Raw genomic sequence first — 22,770 nt, 5'->3', positions numbered from 1 at the left:
GTCCATCGGATCAATGGAGGCATCGTTGGCTTCTGTTGGATCTCTGTTGGACAACAACCTCGTGATCGTGAAGGTGTAACTTGAGTTTCACCGGACACCAAGAAGGTGTTGCGGTCGTTCTATCGCTCTGTAGCGATCGCCAGCCAGCCAGACCCTTCCGGGAATGTGGAACCGCTGCCAGGTAGCAGCCACCGGTGGAGGTCCATAAACGGGGTGCATCTCGAAGGAGAACCCAAGGGATGGATGGTCCTCCTCCCCGAAGGAAGTGTGAAAATGATTAAAAAACAAATCATCATAAATGTCAAAAGTGTTTGAATGCTGCTGTTGCTGCTGGTGTGCTGGGTTTATGCGTTGCGTTTCGGGCGATACAGCCCTCCCTGGCTACCTGCGACGGGGACTGCGGCGCAGACTAGAAGTCAAGAAAATAGAATCTGCCTTTCGAGGAGCTGCTGCTGCTGACAAAACAGCAACAGCTATATCCCGCTGAGAGAGAGAGGCCAGCCCAGTGATGGATTGGACTTGGCCAGCGACCGAGCGAGCAATGGAAGGATACTCGGGCTACGGGAGATTCCTCGAGCCGACCGGAAGTTGGAACCTCGAGGACGTGCCGATGCATAAGTAATAAGCAAAATTAAGAAGGTGCACCCGCAAGGTTATGTGCTGATGCCTGATGCTGATGCTGATCGGTGGAACGGACGGTTTCCCGGGGGGGTTTCACCTTGAACGTCGCGCACCTTTTGCGGAGGATCAGCATCAGTTTCGGGCTTGTTTTATTTTTTTTTAAACTTTTTTCGATAGAATACTGATAAATTCCAACCACTTTTACACTGTTAGTTTGTTGGCATTCTGCTCCTGGAAGCTGGCTGGACTTGTGTAACCGTGTGTGTAACTGTGTGTGTGTGTGTGTGTGTGTGTGTGTGTGTGCTGTTTCCTGCACAGTGCACAAACACAGACGCTCGCGGAGACTCGCATGGTATTTCGCCGCCGCCATCGCTGACACTTCCTTCGACTGGCCAGCTGAGTACATTAATCAGCCTGCAATTGAGGCGTGAAGTAGTGCCAGACTAGACCAAACCCGACAGGCGGGCGCGCTCGCAACAATACACATTCACGCACGCAGACCCGGGCCCGGGCTGTCAACTTCCTTTGCGAACGAGCGAACCAGACAGAGCGCGGGGACCCGGGACCGACTATGTTGTTGTTGTTCCGGTGCTTCGAATTACGAATGCCATCGTCGCTTCGTCGTCGCTTCGTCGCCGTCACTTCCTTCCGAATGCGAATGCGTGTCATGTTCAAGGATATACTGCGCTGCGCCGTATACGCACACACACACACATCCCGATATAGAGCCGATGAATGCCGCCCCTGACAGGCCAGACAGACAGACGGGCAAAGGCAGATTGTGGAACCGTTCCCCCGTTCGGGCGGTTGCTGTCATCGGTTTGCACCCATACGGATGATGATGGCCGCGACCGTTGGTCTAGGCGGGCAAGTGTAGCCAAGCTACGGCACAGAGCATGATCAGGAAGGACTCCCCCCCTTGGTCGGTTCGGGCGATCGGTCAGAATCGTCCGAGGTGAAATCCGCAGTTGGTCCTCTCGGCGACCAACTGTTGCGACCGGAATTTCCCAGCATTAAACACCTGGGATGGAGAGAGAGATGGTACCTTCCCTTGTTACCCATTTTATGGGCGATCGATGCTCACGGGGATGTCGGGAAAATCCCGTCCAACCCGTCGTTCCCGGGACCGTTTGCAGCGAGTAAAAATTTGAATTTAACCGACCTGGAGATGAAGGTTTATGGCCGTCGGTGCCATAAGACGAGAGGTAGTCGTAGCAGTCGAGGATATTCGGGATAGTAATGGGTACATGGCAGTCTCCGAATTTCTGCCAGAGTCAGTATATTGAAAAGGAACCGGGAAATAACTGCGTATGCATGTACTCGGGGTCCAAGTAAGGTCAAGTGTCGTAAAGCTTGTTTTTTCGTAACAACAATTGTACCTAGACTGCTATGACTAGTTGCGCTTGCTGGCCATGTTGATGATGATGATGCAAAAACAGATCCAAGAAAACAATGGCAGCACCTTGGGCATAAGGGAACAGTTTGGCCTGCTTTGTTTCATCAGCAACAGTAGCTCGCTTTGGCTATTGCTTCTCACGCCGCCATTGCTGACTTGGCGTTTGGATTCTCAACCAACTTCCAGTGTAGTTTATTAGTTAACCGGTTTAATAAGCAATAGAAACCTACAGAGCACACATTCACGCATTTGGTTGAATTCCATTTCCAATTTGAGCTACAAACATTACGAACATTAAAAGGGAACCTTCTTGCGAGGATCTGCTATTTGATTTTTCATTAAATATTTTCACCGACATTTTCCATCAAATATTATTTCACCGAGTACAAACAATCGGAGGACGTGAACGCAAGCAAAAACACACACACACACACACACAGCCAACCACACCATGAAGCGGCCACAAGTTCCGTTGCAGTTCCGGGTCAGCGCGCGAGGAAAACCGCGAATATAAAGCAAACGTTTATCCAGTGCGCGCATAATTAATATTTTTAATCAAATCCTTTAGCTCTGAAAACGGTCCATTATAGAGACCCTTCCCCCTCTACACTCTCCACCAACATCAAATGCGACCGAAGACCGCACCGAGAGCCAACGAAAATAGGCAGAAAGTAGTGCAAAGTTTTGTGTGAAGTGAAAACATACGACAAAATCCAAATCCAATTCCAAATGTGAAAATAACAAGGGAAATACTCGCCCGCTCGCCCAATACCAAAGCCGCTACGTAGTGTTTTGTGTGTGTGTGAAATGTGTGAATGAAATTCTACAAAAAGAAAAAGAAATTATCTGTGCACAAAAAGGCAAAGAGGAAGAAGCTCTCTGCGGCGCGTTTGGAGTGTTGGTGGAGACCACGTCGAAAACCGACCGTCGATTCTCGATTTGCCGACGGCTCCGAGATCATCGAGTGCAAATGCTGATGATCGGTTGTCTGTGATCTCGTGCCAGTCAGTGTGCGTGCCGTGCGTGCGTGCGTCGGTACAACCACACCAGCAGCATCAGTGTGGGGGTGTGTGCTTGGCGCAAATTCGCGTAATTGGCCGCGGTGTCGCCATTGCATAGCGAAAGGAGAGCGGTGATATAGAGAGCAAGCTAGAGAGAGAGAGAGAGAGAGAGAGAGAGAGAGAGAGAGAGAGAGAGAGAGAGAGAGAGAGAGAGAGAGAGAGAGAGAAACGAGAAAAGTGCATTCATGTTGCATGTGCATCGTAGTGTCTGAGCACCGAGGAAGGAAGAAAAGAAGGAAGGAAAGAAACGAGGTGTTGCTTCTTTTACTCGTGTTGCCGCTGCTGTTCCTCGTGTACGGAGCATTGCAGCGTGTGTCCGTGTGTGTGTGTGTACAACAATTGCTGAACTCGCTGAAGCTAGCCCCCCCAGCTCCAGGGGTAGAGCGATGCGATAAGAAGCTGTTCTAGTTTTCCATCCAGCAGCAACAGCAGCAGCATCCAACAACAAATAATTCACATTCACAAAACAATAAGTAGATTGGCCAAAAGAACGAAAAAAAAAACAAAACAAAACATGCCGGAAGGGAATTTCTAGAGGACAACAACACCGACAGTAAGGATATCGGAGGAGGATCGCTCGCGAGCTTCGACGGCGAAAGGAAGCGCCGAAAACAGAGCAAAAAGGTGGAAGTGCCCGGACCGGATCCCGATCCCGATCCCGATCACAACACCGCCTTGCAGTATCTAACTCGCGAACGCCCCAAGACCCAAAACGTTCCGCAAAACTGGAACCATATGACGTAAGCACGATGTACGCGTATGCGCAGGGTGGGACGCAGGCGCCGCCGCCGCCGCCGCACTACGCGACCCCGGGCAACGCGTACCTGGCCGGACCGGCGCACCACCACCACCATCACCATCATCATCCCGCCTACCCCTCGCCCTACCATCACGGTGGTTCGCCGACGACGCCACCCTCGACCATCACCTCGTTCAACAATGTACCTGGACCGTCGACCCTGCTCGGCCACCATCCGTACGCCTCGCCGCACCACATGCCTCCGCCACCCCCGCCGCCCCTACCGGGTGCGAGTGCGGCGGTGGCGGCGGCGGCGGCCGTCACCAGCCACAGCCACCAGCAGGCGGCCGCAGTGGCCGCAGCAGCAGCGGCAGCAGCCGCGGCCGCCGGTGTCGTCTCCCCGATGCAAACCGATCCGCAGCTGACCGAGCTCGGACCGGCCACGCTCGGTGGTGGTGGCGGCATCGGCGGTGTCGGCGGCGGTGGTGGTATCCCCAAACGAAGAAGGTAACGTCCTTTGTGTCCTTTCGTCCTTTCATCCTTTTACAGCCATTTCTATTTGCCAGCAGTAATGTGCAGTGCCGCGGTGATGATCGTCGCGTCGACAACATATTCCTCCAATCTATGCTCCGTCGTTCCTCATCTTGGAAATGCTCTCGATCTGTGCTTCTTCCTGTGTCTTGCTCTCCGCCCTCTCTCCTTATCTGTAATGGTCAGCGCATCGTGTTCTGGCCGGCTACTGGCTTCCGGAATTTATTGCCCAACATTAACATAAACCCCGCACAGCAGCAGCAGCAGCAGCCCCGTCGGTATGATGCTCCAGAAGGGTGGAAGCAGGGGGTGGGGCTGTGTAATTGAGAAGGCGCGAAGGCGCGATTTGAATCCGATTTGTTCCTCCCAAACATGGTTGGGAATGCGTTTGTTTGTTTGTTTTTCGCTCGTTTCGGTTTTTTTCCTTCGTTGCTCCCTCTCTTTTAACACCGATCATGTTCTTGTGTAAGTGAAGTTGGCTGAAAAATGGCCTCGAACAAGCCTCTTCATTTAGTAGTTCTCTCTCTCTCTCTCTCTCTCTCTCTCTCTCTCTCTCTCTCTCTCTCTCTCTCTCTCTCTCTCTCTCTCTCTGTTCGGTTGGTCGATGGCGATCGATGGCGATCGAATCGATTTTCGATGCGCTTCGAACATTCCTTTGGATGAGAAGATGAGATCGAAAGGAAAGGAAAGGGGAAGGGCGACCAGCTGCAGTGGTGGTGTGCAGCAACCAGTCTCGCAGCAGAACCAAAGGGTGTGTCGCGATCGCACCAAGAAGGGGTAGAGGGTGGATGCAAAACCTTAAACAAACAGGCAAGTTTCCCCCTCCTTCCTCTCCTTCCGCACCCCTCGGGGAGGACACAAAACACGGGCAGACATTGGTTCGCTGCTCTCTTCTCTCTGTCTCTCTCTCTCGAACAAATCTTTTCGCAATTTACACTTTCCGCAGCGTCATAAATTGTGCCAGTGGCGGGTGCGCAACTTCGCCCAAGAATGCCATCACCCCCCCCCCCCCAACCCTTCTTCCTCACCGTCACCACCACCACCATCCCTTCGGGAAAGGGGTGCTCATATTTACAAAAATATTATGATAGCAATAAAATTTTATGTACTCCTTCCTCTCTTTCCTGCTGCGCCTGAGAGAGGACCGCAGCCGGCAGTCCCTTTTCACGGTTTCGTTTGATGCCCTGGAAGATGCACTGGAGGAAGGACGAAAGGGTCGCGATCGTTCGTTCGTTCGTTCGTTCGCTCGTCAAAGTATCAATTACTTTCTTCGGCTTCGAGCAACGCGAGCGCGGCTGCTGCGATTGATTTACGCTAAAGAGCGAACCAAACCCAGCACACACACACACACACGATCGGCGTTCGCATATTCAGCTGTCGCTCGGCGTCGTTGCTGCAATCGCTTTGTAATGTTACGCCCGTCGTCGTCGTCGTCGTTCTTGGCTTCCGAACGACCAAGAAAAGGGACCTCTGGCCTGGCTCTGGTTCTGGCCTCAGGCTCAGCTTGCCAGTTGCCCGCCCTTTTGTTGCACTTTGTTCCCGTTGTTGTGTTTACATTTTCCCGGGCACTCCGGGCTTTTCCCGAGCCCGCCAGCGAGCGAGTGGTAATCGGAGCGCCCCAGCGCGAAGTTGTTGTTGCTGTTTGCTCGAGCGACATAATTTACTCGCTTTCGGTTACGGGGTAAGGTTCCCCCCGTTCCTCTTTCCATTACTCATCTTGCGCTCGATCGTTCGATTGGTACACGATTGGTGCACTCTGCAACGAAAAAAGGATGGGGGGCGGCGGGTTGCATCTTCATCAAGAGCAAGAGCAAGGGCGTAAGGGGATGGCCAACGGGTGGTGGTAGTGATGGTGGCCATTACCACTTCTCTCTCTATCTCTCTCTATATATCTATATATATATCCCGTCTTGTGATTGTCGAGAAAGAAGCAATAAATTAAATTTAATGTTATGTTATGCTGCGCACTGCACTGCACTCTTGCACCCTCTTCCCGGCAAACACTCTCCACCGGAGCATCATCCACTCGCCCCTCTCTTCAAAAGGATGGCTCCATCGAGCGCTCCATTTAATCGATCGAGGAGTCTCTCCGGTGTCCTGCGATCGAAAGGAACGAAGGATCCGGAGTGGTTTTGAATTAATAATTCGCCTTTCGCGCGAGAGAGAGGAAGGTGGCGGGGTGGGGTGGGACACGCGCGTGAATTGATTGTCGCACCGCGCGGAACATGTGCCAGTAATTTCATTATCGCGGATCGCGAAGGGCGCGCGCGAGAACCGAGACGATCCTCGTGCGATCCTTCGGCGATCGGAGAGGAGAACACATTGTTGCTGCTTGGGGGAAAGGTGGGGTGCGGGGGGTTGCTGGACAATTTAAAATTCCCCGGACGGCGGGAGGATGCTTAATGCTTCTTCCAAGACTGCTTCCAAGACGATGCAATTGATTTCTTTTCGGTTTTTTTTTCGCCGATCGCTGGCCGGCCAGAAAGTGGGAAAAGGAAAGGACCAATAAGGAGACGATGTTGTGGTCGCCATGATTCGCGATTGGCGCACCTCTCAACCTCGCACACACACACACACACCAGCCGGTCGATGATAGCGTGCGCCAGTGAACTTTTTTTCTTCTTCCTTTGCGTTGCGTCGGATTGCCTTCAACGAAACCGAAGCCGTGGTCTAGCAGCACATATGCCAGCAACCACCAACCCCCCGTCAGCATCATCCCCCCCCCTCCCCCCCCCCCCCCGCTTCAAGATCGCTGAGGGAGGCGCTTTTCTTCTTTTCTTTTTAAAAATCCCGACAATATATCAAAAATTAATTTAAGAAATGACAATTCCACGACATCGCGTTCGTGTTGGTGTTGGGGATGCGGCGGACAAGAGCCTCCTCGTGGCGATCGTCTGGACGGGGGGCCGCCATTCGCAAGTGGTGAAGGTCAGCAATTGTTGGAGTGCGCTCTCCGTCGTGAATGAAGAGAGACACTTCGGCAAGGAAGGGGAATTGGTGGTGGTCGTCTCACGAAGGAAGGCCCCCGGACGGCCATAAGGTAGTTAACCGCCGATGAAAGCGAATTATGGCACTGTCTCCGCCCGGCCCGAGACTTGCACGTCACGATCTCGCGGCTGTCGTCGAGCAGATTATTTGGGAAGTGCATCATCACATAAAATCATAAATTCACCATCCTGTCAGACCCGGGTTGCGGGTTGTAAAATTGATTTCACTTACTCCAAGGGAACACACACACACTCGCACACACACGCTGGAGTGAACGAAAAGCATCGAAACAGAAGAGAATACCGCGTATGCAACAGGGAGAAAAACGAGGGAAAACCAACCTCGCTTCTCGATGTAGGTAGAGTATTGCATCGCGCGTTCTGGCTAATTGTTCTCGAAAAGGCTTTGCGGAGTGCTTACCCCAAAAACCGCACCTACACACACACACACACAGACCCTCGAGCTCGTGCGCGCGCGAACGAACCGTTATTTACATTCCAGAAAATCCTTTTTCCTGCCGGATGAAGTGTAACGATGCTCGAGCACGATGACAACATGATTAGCCACGCCAATGGAGCGCGACGCTCTCCGGTGGTGCTGCTGCTGGTGGTGCTGGTGGTACGGAGTAGCGAGGAAATTCGTTTTCGGTGTCCACATCTCCCTCTACCCTCGCAACCGCTCTGTTTTTGGTGGTGAAATCAGGGTAAAAATCGGACGGTTGCCGGCCGCCCGGCCGCCCGACCTACTACGACGTGGTGTTCGTGAGTCGCGCGCGCGCGAACTCTAAAATTACTCCTCTAAAAGGGGTCTCATCCGGTGCATCGCGCGTCATCGGCGCGGAAATGAGTCAGCAGCAGTGACGGGGGGGCGACGGAAGGCGAAGGGGGGCCCTTGGTTGTTGCCGTAAAGTGCATCCCTTGGCGAGTCGAAATCCGGATTTGATGGTGTGTGTGTGCGCGCCCGTTGTTCTCACTGGCGTGGCGTGAGCAGCGTTTCGCTCACTATGGTGAGTGGAGCGGATTTAGCCCCGCCCACCGTCGCCAGTGACTCCGCCCTTTCTTGAACTCGCTTAATTTAAGTAACGTTTTGTTTTTGTTATTTGCAATTTCTATTCAATTTTTCACATTATTTACCCAAATTAATGTTTATAATTTATTTGAAATTTTTTTCTTGACGATTTTTCAATTTAACGGTTTTTCAACGGAATTTTCGCGACCATATTTGATTTCAAAAGAGGGTAAAAGACAGGATAGTGATATATTGCCTCACTTCAAACATTTATTTGCATCATTTTTCTCTAATGCAAATCGTGCCGAGTGCGGCGATGGCGATAGTTCTCCTAATCAATGGCGGACGATCGACGAGAGCGGTCGATTGACATGCGCGAAACCGACGATCGTATTTTATGCTGGCTCGGTCGGGCTTTCGATTCCAGCAGCAGGCCAGGTTGCAGCTTGCAGCCGCTTTCGAATAATGGCAGATTTCTATCTCATCACCGCCGCGTCGAACCACCACCATCGGTGGCGATCGCAAGGACAGGACAGGAGACCAGGCAGGGGAGATATGGTGGCGATAAATAACGACCGACCGACCGCCTTGACTCCGACCGGACTCTTGGCACAACGACAGCAGCAGTAGCAGCAGCAGCATGATGCTCATTAATGCGCAGTCACATACGGAATCACACCCAAACACGAGGGAAAATCGAGGGTCGGTTGACAAAAACCGACGACAGGCCCTGGGCCCTGGAGGAAGGGAAAAGGGGGCGGGTGGTGTAACGCACTCAATATGGTTTGGTCTGCTTTGGGCCCGGTGGTAAGGTCATGATTGCAATAAAAAAAAACTAAGAAGGAGAGAAGGAAAACGACCAAAACCGGGGGATAAAAAGCAGGAATCTAAACCTTCGATCTACTTTTACGCATTCCTGGCGGCGGTCCCCGTCGGTCGTCTTTCCGGCCAATCGCGGCCGCCGGTACCGCCGCCGGTTGGTGCAGCAGCAGCAGCAACTAAAACACATACAAACGCACGCACGCACGCACGCACGCACGCACGCACGCACGGGGGGCATAGTTAAACTAGATGGCAGCAACAACATCAACTACCTGGAGTCTCGGTTCTCGGTTTGGTTTGCTGGCCTGGCCGCGGCCACATAAATTATGGAGCCCGCGCGCGCACAGATATTTGCATATCAATTGGTGCTACTCATGAAACTCACCTAAAACGTCACTGTGTCGACGTGTGTCTCGGTGTGTCTCGGTGTGTGTGTGTGTCCAAGTCCAAGAGCTCCAAAAGAACTTCAAGAACCTCGGAGACCGGGAACCGGGCTCTCGGCCACAATTTCGTGACAAACGTTCGTGTCGAACCACGGTCACGGTTTCGGCTACCAGTTAATTGATTTCGCGGGCTAAAATGGTCCGCTTTCTTTGCCCTATCGCCGAAAAAAACCCTACAGCTAGTGCCTAGACTCCCATTTCCTCCCAACCGGGACACAACAAGTGGTCAATCATTACACGCGGTACTGGTGCTGGTGGTGGTGACGCACACGACGCTCTCATCACGGAAGTTCCTCGTCGGAAGTGCTGCTCGTCGTACCGAGTTGCGATCTCTATTTAGTGTTTAATCTTTAATCAAAACCCTCAAATCGGCATTCCGAACGTATACTTTTGTACTAAAATAAGTCCTTTCCCCTTCTTTTTCTTACACTATTTTCAGGTACGTTTAGCAACATTTATCCCAGAGACTTGCACAAAACCCAATCGGATCAACAATGTGGTATGTTTGTTTGTTTATGCTTTTGTTTTTTTAAATGATTTCTATTCTAAATTTGGGTGGCACCCGTGTCACCACCATCCCTTCGCTACCTGCTAAGGTTCTATTTGCATAACTATCCACTACACGGAGGCGACCTATAGAAACTATTCTTGGAGTTTCGGACAGTTAAAAATAGGTTCATTTTCCGGTTATAGCCTACATTGAATTACATTCTATTTCCAGTCCATCCGTGTGTACGGCGGGTCTGTTTCTAATGGCCGGCCACACAAACCGGGTGAAGCAACCAAATGCTGCTCCATAATTGATGCTTGCTCTCCATTACCCCAAAAATGGCCGTCCGCGCATATGCATAACCGCGCGCTGTCAAAAGGACCAAAACGTAAACGTTATTACACCCAGGGGCTGGCCACCAAAAATAGCACCAACAACAACAACCAACGTGCGCGTATCATAACGAGACTCAAGAACACACACACACACACGCAAGGCGAAGATCACATTATCGGTCGCACAAGGCACAATGTTCTTAACATTGTTGCTCGCCATCTTGAGAGACAGAGAGAGTGCGTGTTTTGGTCCTCGGTCAACACACCGACTGGGCACACAACATTGTACCACAAGTTACGATCGGTCGCCGCCACCGTCGCCGCCTGGTCGATTAGCGGTGCCTGCGCCACCGCCGGTTTTATATCTTCCGCAGTAGTTAGTGCCAGGAACGCGCCGCAAAGCGCTTCCTCTTATCGCTTCGGGTTTCGGGCGATGCTTTTCTGGGGGATGTGTGTGCCAGCGGGGATGCTAGAGCAGCTGCCCCAGCAGCGGCTCTGCAATGACGTGCGGCGGGACAACTGCTCTTCGCATTGTTTGGACAGCCGTGAAAATGGTCAGCAACAGCAGCAGCAGGAGCACTGGAGGAGTCATCAGTCGCAATAATCGTCTTTCGACCACCATTAACACTTTGTATCCTTTCCATTGTAATTTGAGTCGCAAAAAGTCTCTCTCGTCTCTGTTCGGTTCGGTTGATGAAATTCGTTCGTTTTCTTTTTTCGAACGCAATTCTAAATCATAATTATCAACGACAATGTTTTGCGCCAGCGACACACAACATGCTCGCTTCGGTTTCGGTTTCCATTCGAGCTTCAATTTCGAGCACTTCCCATTTAAATTCAATTCCCGCGAACCCTTCGGTATGCTTCTCGCGGTATGAGGACGATCTTCTTCTTGGTCGTTGGTTGGTTGGTTGTGTGGAATTGAATACGAAGGAAACTGGCGACAGGTAGTATATTATCATGTCAACGACCGCGCGCGCGTACCGAGCTAGCACCACCAGGTTGATTAGCCGAGCTGATGCTATGCTATGCTGTATGCTGTAGGCAGACAAAGCGACATCATCGTCGTCGTATTCGTCTTGCCCTCTTCTTATCATTGCAGCAGTTCGGTCGTTCTATTTACGAGCCACTGCGGAGTAATTATGTATGCATATGAGGCGCATTTTGCGGGATCCTCCTCTCAAATGAAGCCATTTAATATTCAAAATGTACGCAACCGGAAAACACGACGGAAGCGAGGGGGAAGGGGATGGGATGTGTAGGACTCCAGGCCCCCAGACCACACCACACCACACATTCATTCCGTGTAGCTGCTGCTGCGGAGCTGAGATGTCAATCGTACTCGCTGCTTCCTCGAGAGATAAAGGGAAACGATAATCATTCCGAGGAAAGACGACGACGACGATGGCGATGGTGACGGGACCGGAACCCCTTGGTGTGTGTGTGTGTACCTCCGTTGCTTACGTATGGATCAATTTAACCCGGGTGCGCGGGGATGACAGCGATTCCTTGCGGAATTTCGTCCTTGTCAGCGGCCGCCCGCTTGATTATGGCACAATTAGAGGGCATAAAGGATAAACATTCGGAAAGCACTTGCTGCTGCTGCTGCCTCCCCCTCCCTTGCTGTCATCGTTGGTGTCGTCGTATCACCCTCCTGACATCGACTTTGACTCTCTCGATTTCATTTCCCCTCGTCCCTTTGCGCTACTGCTTAACGATGTCGCCAAATAATTAGTGCGACGTTCATCTATCTCTGTCGTCGCATCCTTAGGGATTCCTCGTCGTCGTTGTTGTCGTCGTCGTTGTTGTCGTCGTCGACAGGCTGCTTCAAGTAGCAGCATTCCGGGGGCCCCCGTTGGCTTGGTGGTAGTGATGCGGTAGGCAGGTGCAAGATTCTATCGGGGCTAATTTCGAGCTCGCGAGCGCGCGCATGTCACACACACACACACAAAGGAGGCGCGTGAATAAAGCGATACCACATGTCCTTTGCCAAGGGTTGACGCGTTTTGAGGAGTATTTTACGCTGATGAAGTCGCTTATTCATTTGCTGGTATCATCACTCTCGTCCTTTCTCTTCTCCCCCTCTCTGGTGACAGCGTCTCCTCGGACATGTTTTGTCCTTTTTTTGTTTTTTGGGGAGTTTCATGGAAATTCCCGGGAATGCTAAACGATTGGCGAACCGCCACCACCCATCTTGGAATGATCCAAAGAGGGAGCAGAGAAGCGGAAGATTGGTTGCCATTCGAGTTGAGGAACAGCAATCAACTATCGGGCGGTAATGAGATGCAGAGTAATTTGCCAACAATCTTCCATTTCCCAAAGCAGCATTCCCCTTTTTTGTCGATGCCAAATTATCCCCTTTTCTTAAAGCAGACTTTGAACTAAATAGCTTCTGTCATATTTTTAGTTCATTAGTTTGATTAGTTTCTGTTTCTATTTAGCAGCAAGCAAGGAGGGGGTTGCTTGCTTCGGTAAATAAGGATAATTCGGCGCTCAATTAGTTGGCCCCCCGCCTCATCGCAACATTCGTAACATGATACGTTGCGCGAATTGTTTGCCTAATTGCTTTAAACCCGAAATCTTACCTCATTTTCGTGGTACAATAATTTTAATCCAATTGCTGCGCGCGCGGCATTCCCGCTATTTGTGTTCTCGATCTCCATCCAAATCCAAATCCTTGCTGTTTGTTCTTCGTCTTCGACAAGCGCCGAGTGCTGCTGGTGCTATGTGTGGAATGCTGTTGTTGCTGTTTGCATCTCCTCGCATCTACTCGCCACCCGCAGAAAAAATCCCTGTTCGACGGTGTTCGACGGATGCTCTGTTACGAAATGGCGAAACAATCCTAAACCCCGAAACAGCAAAAGATGGAGAGGGGGGGGAACATAAATTTAACATAATTTGAATAATTTAGCATCAACACCCAAAGCGAAATTCGAACCAAAGCAGCGCTGAAGTTGGTGGTGGTGGTGTTGGTGGTGGTGGTGGTGGTGGTGGAGAGGAAGCACAAAAACACAACCAGAGTACGGTAGCAAAACAGCGATGCTGTTGCTGCTGTTGCCGGTGGTGTAGTCCGATTGCTTCTACGAACCGATTAACGAAACTATCACATTCCAATCAGGCGCGCACCGCGAAGGCGCTACGGGCGCTCTCTGCACTTTTGCTCCTTTCTGGATCAGCGATTTCCCCGTGTGTGTGTCTTGCTACTCACACAGCAGCAGAACAAGAACGCGAAAACGGACTCCCAAAACAACGTCGGTTGGAATGGCGGCGCCAAAAATACAACAGTACACACGCTGCTGCTGCTGTTGGTGTGTAGATCCCTCCCTCGGAGAAGCCTTTTTTATGATGGAACATTGGAGGCTCCCCCGCCAAAAAAAACCAGGGTACTCCCCCCCGTCGAGCCCGGTCGCAAATGCATAGAGAGAGAGAGACAGACAGAGAGAGAGAGCCAGCATAAAACAAACAAAAACCGATTTGCGAAAACAGCGTTTGGAGCGATCTCGCAAGGTGGGGAGGAGAGGTTTGCTTGTTTGCTTTTCCTCCTTCAAAAAATCCTCGACGGACGGACGAACGACGCCGAACCGGGGGTCTACATGGGCCAAAAATGTATGTTTATGTTGTGTCGTCCTCCCGCGCACGCCCGCCCAGCCGGCCGGCCACTCCGGGGGCCACATCATCTCTTGCTTCGCGTAGGAAGATTGCAGTTTGCAGACTGCTTTGGCTGCTGATCACCCAGCAAGAGATGAACATGTAACCCTCAGCTGGTAGCTGGTTACCATGTTTCCGCAGGAGGCGCGCTCCCTCCCCCACCCCACCCCTTCCAAAAATCGACAACTGGATCGATCGATTGGTTTATTGCGAAGGCACGATTTCGAGCTCGTTGGCTTCGTTGGCGCAGCAGCGGCCCTCCTGCTGTGTGCACATACCATCGAAGAGGAGGAGGAGGAGGAGGAGGAGGAGGAGGAGGAGGAGGAGGAGGAGGGAAGCACTCATGTTGAGCATCGTTGAAGCCCATCGATGTGACCTTGCCACAAAGCACTGACACACACACACACACACACACACGCAGGTCTCGCGCGATGCACTACGTTTTTTGAGGGAAAATACTATTTTCATTCGTTCGTTCAAAACGTCGAGCAAATGTCAGATCAGAAAAAGAGTGTCTCGAGAATATCATTGTTTCACCACGGACGTCGTCGGTGGCGACGTCGGCGTCGTTCTCATCTCTGGGCCGAGGTCCCAGAAAACCCGGCGGTCGGTTGGTGTTCGCCCGCTGTTTTCGCGGCGTGCGTCGCCGTCGTCGTCGTCGTCGTGGCAATTGAAATCTGCCTTTCAACGGCCACGCACGTGCACCGCGTGCAGTCCTTGCGCCGGGCCGGGATTTGACTGCAATGACACACGACCGCACAACAATGCTGCTGTCGCTGCCGCTGCTTCTCCTTCTCCGTTGGTTCGATCTGTGGCCGCTGCATGCCTTGTTCCATCATTGCATCACGCAATGGTGTGTGGGAGCGCAAAATGGAACACTAACTGGCCGCCGCCACCAGCAACCCTGTGGTGAAGTTTGGCAACGACAACGGTTTTCCTTCTGCTGTTGATTTTCCCCAAAAATTACGTTCACCTACGTTGTTGTTGTCGTTGTCGTTGTAGTGGTGTGTCGATGTGTGGAACTAGCATACGCAAACAATGCAACGAAATTTATGCTCCAAAAACCTTCCCCTGGAGCAGCAGCAGCAGCAGCAGCATCCCCCGTGCCCCGTGGTACAACCAGAACTCTTGTGTCCAATCATGGTCGCCAGCAAAAATGTCCGCCATGTATGCACGCATGCACGCACGCACGCACGCACGGTTTGGGCCCCGTGGCCGGAATCGCGGCCACGATTGTTGGTGGTGGTCCTTGATGATGATGATGATGATGATGAAGACGGGAATTTAATTTACCCAATCATAAGTTATTGTAATTTTAATGCGCGCGCGCGCGCCCAACAGAGAGACAGAGAGACAGAGAGAGAGAGACTACAGCGAAGAGGGCGTGCTTTTGGTGGTCCTTCCACCCCCCATCTTCCACCCGTTTCATCGGTGCGGGGTTTTTTGTCAGCCTCCCGGAGGAGTCCCGGATGCAATTTGATGTTGTCATTGAACGATTTTCGCCAATCAGTACATTTCGCGGGCAGCACCGCGATGCTGCAATATGCTGCTGTGCGTGTTGCATTCGTAATCAGGTGCCACAGGTTCTCCGGGAAATGTCCTGTAACTGACTGCGCGGGGCCGCCCGTTGTTTATGCAGTGCACAGTGAACGCGCACACACACACGCGCGCACACCACGAATTGAAACGTCATCGGTGATCGCGCGTGCGGCCAAAAATGAAGGGAGAGAACAAAAGGTGCAGCTTGCAGCCATTCTAGTGACGCGTGCGACATAAAACGCTACTAATGCACACACACACACACACACACGCACACACATGCTGTGAGTCTATATTTACTTAGCGAAACATACAAAAGCAAGACAGAGACACAGAGAGAGAAAGGCAGACAGGAAGGAAGGAAGGAAAGGAGGTGGAAGCTGAAAGGGCCCCGCTCCCCACTCCCCCCCCCCTCCCCTACCAACCCTTCTTTCCTTCAGGCACTTCAGTAGCAAGTGCCTAAAATAATGAGGGATGATTATGTTGATTACCATTGTATGTAAACCATTGGCCCCCCTTCTTATTGTGGAACCCCCCCCCATCGGTCGATGACGCGTGGCGCTGGTATGTCCGGCCCTGCTGGCCTCTGGGGGTCTGTCAACCGGATTGATGTCACATAACGGGAACGGACGGGCCGCGTGAACGACGAACGCCGGGACCGCGTTACCGCGGAGTTGTGCAATTTGTCGCACACGTTTAGTGTCCATTTGGCGCGAGGCACTCACACGTATGGCGCGTATGTTTCTGTGTGTGTGTGTGTACGCGGTTGGTGCACATTTATGCTTATGAGGTGCGCTTGTTCGCTATTAATTTTGCTGCTCCATTCACCATCGCGTCACCAACCGTCAGCAGCAGCAGCAGCAGCAGCAGCAGCAGCTATTGCAGCAGCAAACAGAAGCGAAATGCACTGTTGTCCTCTTGGCAGGGGTGCTGGTGGTTGTGATGGTGGCTGCTACGCTCGCGCACCGGCTAATAAACTTATAATAACTATAATAACTAACGTAGGAAGTACGCAAATCGGAACTAGCGATCCAGAAGGGGACACAGAAGGACCTCAATCATCGAAGGAATCGAAGGACCAGGAACAAGGAAGCAACAGCAGAGCAACACGCGGTGTCCGTTAACGGTTTCGCTTTCGCAAGCGAAGAAACGAAAGGCAAAAACATACCTTGCACCGGGCCCAGCGACTACGCACACATGCGACGACGACGACGACGACGGCGGCGAGGTCCTTGACATAAACGTCAGTTGACAGCAACAACCTCCCCAAACATTTGACCAACACGATGTCGATGAGCCACTTGAGGATGATGATGATGATGATGATGGTGGTGGACAGCCGACATGAGAGCAATGTGTGTAATGGGCAATGGGCGGCAATAGCACACTCTGGTCACACACACACACACACGCACAGGAACTGTTCGTTCGGATCGTAGCTCCCGCGAGGATACCAAATTACTGATGGGGATTCCAGTCCATGTGTGTCCGTGTCCGTGTGTGTATGTGCGCTCGTGTGTGGATAATTTCAACCATGAGCCATCCCTTTTCGTAAACACACACTCACACGCCAGGCACCGAGGGCTGCGTTGTGCTCTGTGATGTGTGTTACAGTAGCAAATGCAAATGTCTATTTATTTGCGCTACTCGCCCGCCCACCATCCCACCTTCCTTTGACAACGATGATGTGTGGAATGGTTTTGGAGTGGCTGGCCAAGTGCTGGAGCTGCTGTTGCTGCTGCTGCTGCTGGCTAACCGCGCGCGCCGCTTCTCGCTTCTCGCTGCCGCTGCCAAGGTGAAATATGTAAATGAGCGGGGGATATTCAATTATTGGATTTCTATGTAAATATTTCAATTTGGAATAATTATTATATGCAAATTAGGTGGTCGCACACACACACACACACGCGCACACACATGCTGTGGGGGACTGTCAGGCTTCCTGCTCTCCTCCGTTTTGGATGGTTTGCCCGCGAGTTTCATCCGCCCAACGAACCGAATCGACAGTCGCGAGCGCGAATCCCACCCATGAGGGTGGACACTAGGGATTAGCGGCATCCAAAGGTGGCCACTCGCTGGCCCAGACTCGCTCGCAATCCCACGTGACACGTGGATCAGCGAAAACAAAAAACAAAAAAAAGGAATCGCTACAAAATCCCTCCAATCAACCGAAAAGGGCGCTGATTTTAGGGACCCACATTTTATGTTGTTTTGTCCGCCAGTGGCATCATATGCTGCTTGTGCAGGTGGTCAGGATGTAGCCACAATCCCCCCGTTCAGTGGTGCACCAACAGGTTTACGCACACACACACACATACGCAGAGTGATCGCGATATCAAAATTGCATCATGGCCGCTCACTTTCGCGCTTATCGCTGTGGTGGTGGTGGTGGTGGTGGTGGCGATGGTGACCAACAACTGCACGACTGGCCATGTCCGGTGTTTTACGGCGAGGAGGGCACACCGGCGGTGTTGCCAATCGTTTATGTGAAGGAAATGTGACGAAGGGATTGCGTGATTAGTATCCGATGTGCTGGTAAATAATATATTGCGCACACAGGACAGAGAGAGAGACAGAGAGAGAGAGAGAGAGTGCGACAGGAGGGGGGACATTTAGATTTGAGTTGGGCGAGTTTTAATTTGATGAGCACCCTTGCACCCTGCACCCTTCACCACCACCACCACCTCTGCACAATAACATGCAAATCAAATTATCGACCGCAATCAGGCATTCAGGGAGGGTGGCTGACGAGCGGCGGCGGTTGTCAACCGAGAAGATTGGATCAACGCCGGTAAAAGGGTGCCTTTATCCGACACACACACGCGCCCGCACACGTTACCAGGAAGGGAGGGATGATACATAGAAAACGGTTTTAATGCCGCTTTTTGCCGCTCATCGGATTTTATCAAATGTGGAGCAGCAATAATGTTGTTGCAGGGGAGAAGGGATGCAACAACAAACAACAACAACAACAACAGCAGCAACAAAAAAAACCGAAGAGCACGAAACTCATCGACGTTCGATGCTCGATTGTGCATCGCGTACAAACTATGTTGCCCGTGATGTTGAGTTGTTTATTGTTTGTAACAAGTGTTGGCACATGTGTGTGTGCGTGTGTATTCCGGTAGCACTGCTTGCTTTTAATGCGTTTTTCAAGCCAGTTATTTTCGTACAAATCCTCGGCATCTGTTTCCTCTTAAACCGTGAGCATTGCAGCCTTTTTATGACGGAGCACCGGGCAAGAGGGGGAAAATGCATAAAATGACGGCCCCACGGACCTCCTGGAGTTGTTACCGTTACAGAGCTCTGTGGTCACAGGAGCGTCTCGCCCTCCGAGTGTCGTCGCTGACGATGGTGATGAAAATTAATAGTCGTGACTAATCATCGACGCACTTTTACGAGCATTTGTAACTGGTTTAGTGGTGGTGGTGGTAATGGTGGTAGCAGTAGCTAGTACTGGTGGTAGGGATATATGGATCCCCTCCCCCTCCGGGCTCATCGGTTGCCACTTGTGGTTTTAGTGTGTGGGAATGTTGCGTTTGAGACTCCGCTTCGAGGCGTGTTGTTGATCGGGCTACGATGTTGTTCCCGGGCCCGCAACCATATAAATGGTAGGGAAATTACGCGCGTTGGTAGCGAGCCGGGGAGAGGAGAGGAAAGAAGGAACGCCACGAAAAGGGGGGGGGGGGGGGTTACCATTGCGCGCACCGAAACAAACACTCTCATGAATAACCATGATTCATCGAAATGGGCAACCCGAAAGCGCGTACCGAGCCGGAATACTAAATACGCGCCGCGCCGCGCCGATGGCCATCAACCGAATGTGTGTCCGCGGGACCGAACCGTTTCCTGGGAATGGTGGCCGCGGCCCCGTGCGCACCGCGAGATTGAGGTTTTAGTTTTTTGGTTTTTTCTTTTGGTTTGGTTTGGTAAAAAGTCAAACAGATATTTTTGTAAGTGATTATTTAACACAAACAGCATCGTTTATCGCACGCACCGATTGATGCCTTTTCCGGTCAAACCAATGCACACGCGACTACTCGTCAAATCCTTTCCAAACAGCAGACCTCTTCTGTAATGGCGGCCCCTTTCAATCCTTCAACGATTGGGACGCCATTTTGAGTGCCCGGAGTTAACCTGGAGCCCGGGTGCCCGGGTGCCGATGGACACCAATTATGTCATCCAATTGAACGACCCCGATAGAGGGTTTGTTGTGGACGTGTTTATAAATAACCATCGTTTCGACTTCCCTTCGACTGACATGCGAAGGATTCGTTGGCCCTTATCGTCGCCATCGCCATCGATGGTGTGACCATCGATGACATCTATTTTGACAATAAATTTGACGCAATTTGGTCGCAAAGGTTGAGATTTTGAGCTACGGTCACGGCATCGCCACGGCATCGCCACGGCATCTCGTGTCCGTCCTCTCCGTGAGAAGGGTCCGGGCCTTCTTGGCAGACACGCTAGCCAGCAGTGCTGGAAGCGGAAACGTCGCCGTCAGGTGCGTTCTGCCGCCGTCCAGCCCGGCGCAAGAGCCGTGTCCTGTTGGTGTAGTCCTCCGGATACCGCGCTCGAACCAAACGCGCTTGCACGGAACGCGGGAGAGGGAAGCGCGCAGCAACGGTTGTGGATCATTTGAATTTCAAATCCGAAAATTGTAAAATACCTTTAGCGTGATTTAGCGTCACGGCGGGAGGGAGAAGCGAGGAGAGGGGACAGGTTGACGAAGGGGTGAAGGGGTAATCGAGGGATAACCGAAGGGGGCAACGAAGGGGGAGAGCAACAAATGGAAATAAAATAGTTGAAAAAAGAAAATAGCCTTTTTACTGCCCGCATGTGACACGCATACGCAACGCGCGGCTAGCTGTCAAACTGACAGAAACACTGTTGACACACACACACACACACACACGCACAAACAGAAGAGAAGACGGATGTGGATCCGTTGGGGCCGGGGGGGAACGGGAATCCCATTTTCATTACTGTTTTGATGATGGGTTTGTGTTGGTCCAAGGTGTCCTGTATCTTGGGGATTCCCGGGATACATTGACGCGACATTAGTTTGTGTTCCCTGGGGAATCAATGACATCGTAGCAGTATTGATAATATGTGGTGGCGATTATGCTTCTTGCATGTCTTCTGCTCGGTCTTGATGGTAGTTTATGGTTTAAAATGATAAATACTCGCCAAATTGTACAACTACTTCCATAAGTTCTACTTGAAAGTTCTCGCGAGAACTTTAGTTTAAACTAAGCCAAACATTTTCAATCTCCCAAACAAACGTCATCGTGTGTGTTGCTGACGATGTTGACAAACCATGATGTTTGCTCAAAGTAGGCCATGCAGTACTAGTTTGACAGAAGCTATCTTTTTCCGGTGCGGCCATTTTCCTGTACGCCGTTGTACTTGTTCTCTGCAGTTTCTAGACGTACGTGATGTAGTTCTCGCGACGGATTTGTGGGGAATGTGAGAGTTCTCTATCTCTCAAACCGAGAGTTCTTCTCGTTGTCGATGTAGAAGCTACAGCGAGAGAGACGCGAGATTCGCCATTTTGGACCGTCAAGTATACTTTCGAATCCAATCGTCCGCCGGCATCTCGCGGACTTTTATGAATGATCCGCGAATGGTGTTGCGACCTCCCGTTATGTTTGTTCGGTAGCCGCTAATGTCCGGCTACCGGTGGTCCATAAAGCGCTCGTCACCGCCGCCATTACCGCCACACGGATACGGATACGGATACCTCTAGCATGTCGTCGTCGCCGTTTGTTTTTGAGGCGTTATTTGGCACCGCGGTCCTCGTCTTGTGGGCAATTGTTGTCGGCAAGATCAATCTTTATCTTTCTTCTCCGCCGCCGCCGCCGTCGTCGTCGTTGTTGTCGTCGTTGCTTTACGAGCTCTTTGTCCCGGCGCACGCCAGTTTGATGACCGATTTGCCGGTTGGCCGCGCACTCGCCGCGGTTTAATTTTATATCCTTTATAAGTGTGTCGAGTGTGTGCGCGCGCGCGCGCGCGTGTGTGTGTGTGTGTTGCGTGGTTCGTTTTTGTGGGCCACGTCATTTTTTCGGACCACAAATGGTACGCCACAGACGGCCACAAACTTTCTGTTCGAATTCCTCGGCGCACCGCAAGACTTTTACGTATTCCGGTGGCGTTTACCGACGTGTGTGTGTGTGTGCGGGCGTACTCGAGCGATCATCACATCGTCATATCGTGCGTCGGGGATCGTTTATCGCTCTTTGGCCACCGTTCCTTTCGTCGTCGTCGTCGGTGCTTTCTTTTGGAGGCCGACAGTCGCGCGCGATCTTGAATTCCTTGCAGTCTGTCCTGGTTCTCCTGTCTGGGTTGGTGGCGGCGAACATTTGCCTATCCTAGATCGCCTAGATTCCCGTAACTGGAAATAGGAGACCCAAAGTACGTACTGCCCCGGCCCCCGGGGGCCTTTGTAGAATTTCAATTAACTCGCCAGAAACTAACTTTAGTTCTTTTTCTCTCTCTCTCTATTTATACTTCTGCGGTCTGCGTATGGACTCATATCGTCGGCTGATCATCCTGGCCCCGGGTTTTGTGCGGCCAAATTCTAAACTGTGACTGGCATCTAGGCCATCTCGGCTCTCCCGGGTTCCTCCCCTCGATTATTCCCAAATCACTCGATCAAACTCTGTCGCGCACAATTATTTATCATAAGCCACCCCCGGGACGTTCCAGGGTGTTCTCCCTGGCCGTCGGTCTTCGGTCTCCGGTCCGGTTTCCTAATGAAACAATCAACTAATTACGCATTCATTAGCTGCCCCTTTTATACCCGACCAATCCCGGGTTTTTGCGGTGTTCCAGGTTGCGGTGTTCGACCAACCAATCGAGCGGCGCCACAATTGCGACGATATGCGGTCCCGGCATAAATGGCCACCCACCTCCTTTCACCATTTCATTTTTGGCAGATTTTCGGTTCCACGGAGCTGGGGAATCGTCGCCGCAGTCGCCGCTGCCGCCGCCGCCACCGCCGCAAGTTGGAATCATCTGGTAAACGCAAAGTTTATCGTAATAGGAAATATATTCAATTACAAATTGAAGCTAATTTCATTTTATTCCGGGTCCGGTCCTGGGGGTGCGGGAAGGTTCTCCCAAGAGGACGATGCCCAACTTCTCACC

At 51.7% G+C, this 22,770-nt stretch overlaps 1 protein-coding gene across 5 annotated transcripts in view; it reads left to right on the top strand.

Annotated features, from left to right (window-relative positions):
* LOC125949620 (aryl hydrocarbon receptor nuclear translocator homolog) overlaps positions 1-22,770 on the top strand; it is a 206,610-nt gene that overhangs the window by 44,978 nt on the left and 138,862 nt on the right. For 2 of the 5 annotated variants that reach the window (XM_049676847.1, XM_049676846.1), the window contains exon 1: positions 3,317-4,324. The exons of 2 other annotated variants lie outside the window; for them this stretch is intronic. In XM_049676847.1, the coding sequence (XP_049532804.1) occupies positions 3,828-4,324 (497 nt within the window). In that variant the 5' untranslated portion in view covers positions 3,317-3,827. Of the gene's footprint in view, positions 1-3,316; positions 4,325-10,048; positions 10,109-22,770 lie in introns of those variants that run through there. One more of the 5 variants, XM_049676849.1, reaches the window with a different exon arrangement.

Source organism: Anopheles darlingi, chromosome 2 (genome assembly GCF_943734745.1).
Source record: "Anopheles darlingi chromosome 2, idAnoDarlMG_H_01, whole genome shotgun sequence".
In the NCBI taxonomy this organism is placed as follows: Eukaryota; Metazoa; Arthropoda; class Insecta; order Diptera; family Culicidae; genus Anopheles; species Anopheles darlingi.
The sequence above is the reverse complement of the archived record's forward strand: the minus strand, read 5'-3'. Positions and strand labels throughout refer to the sequence as shown.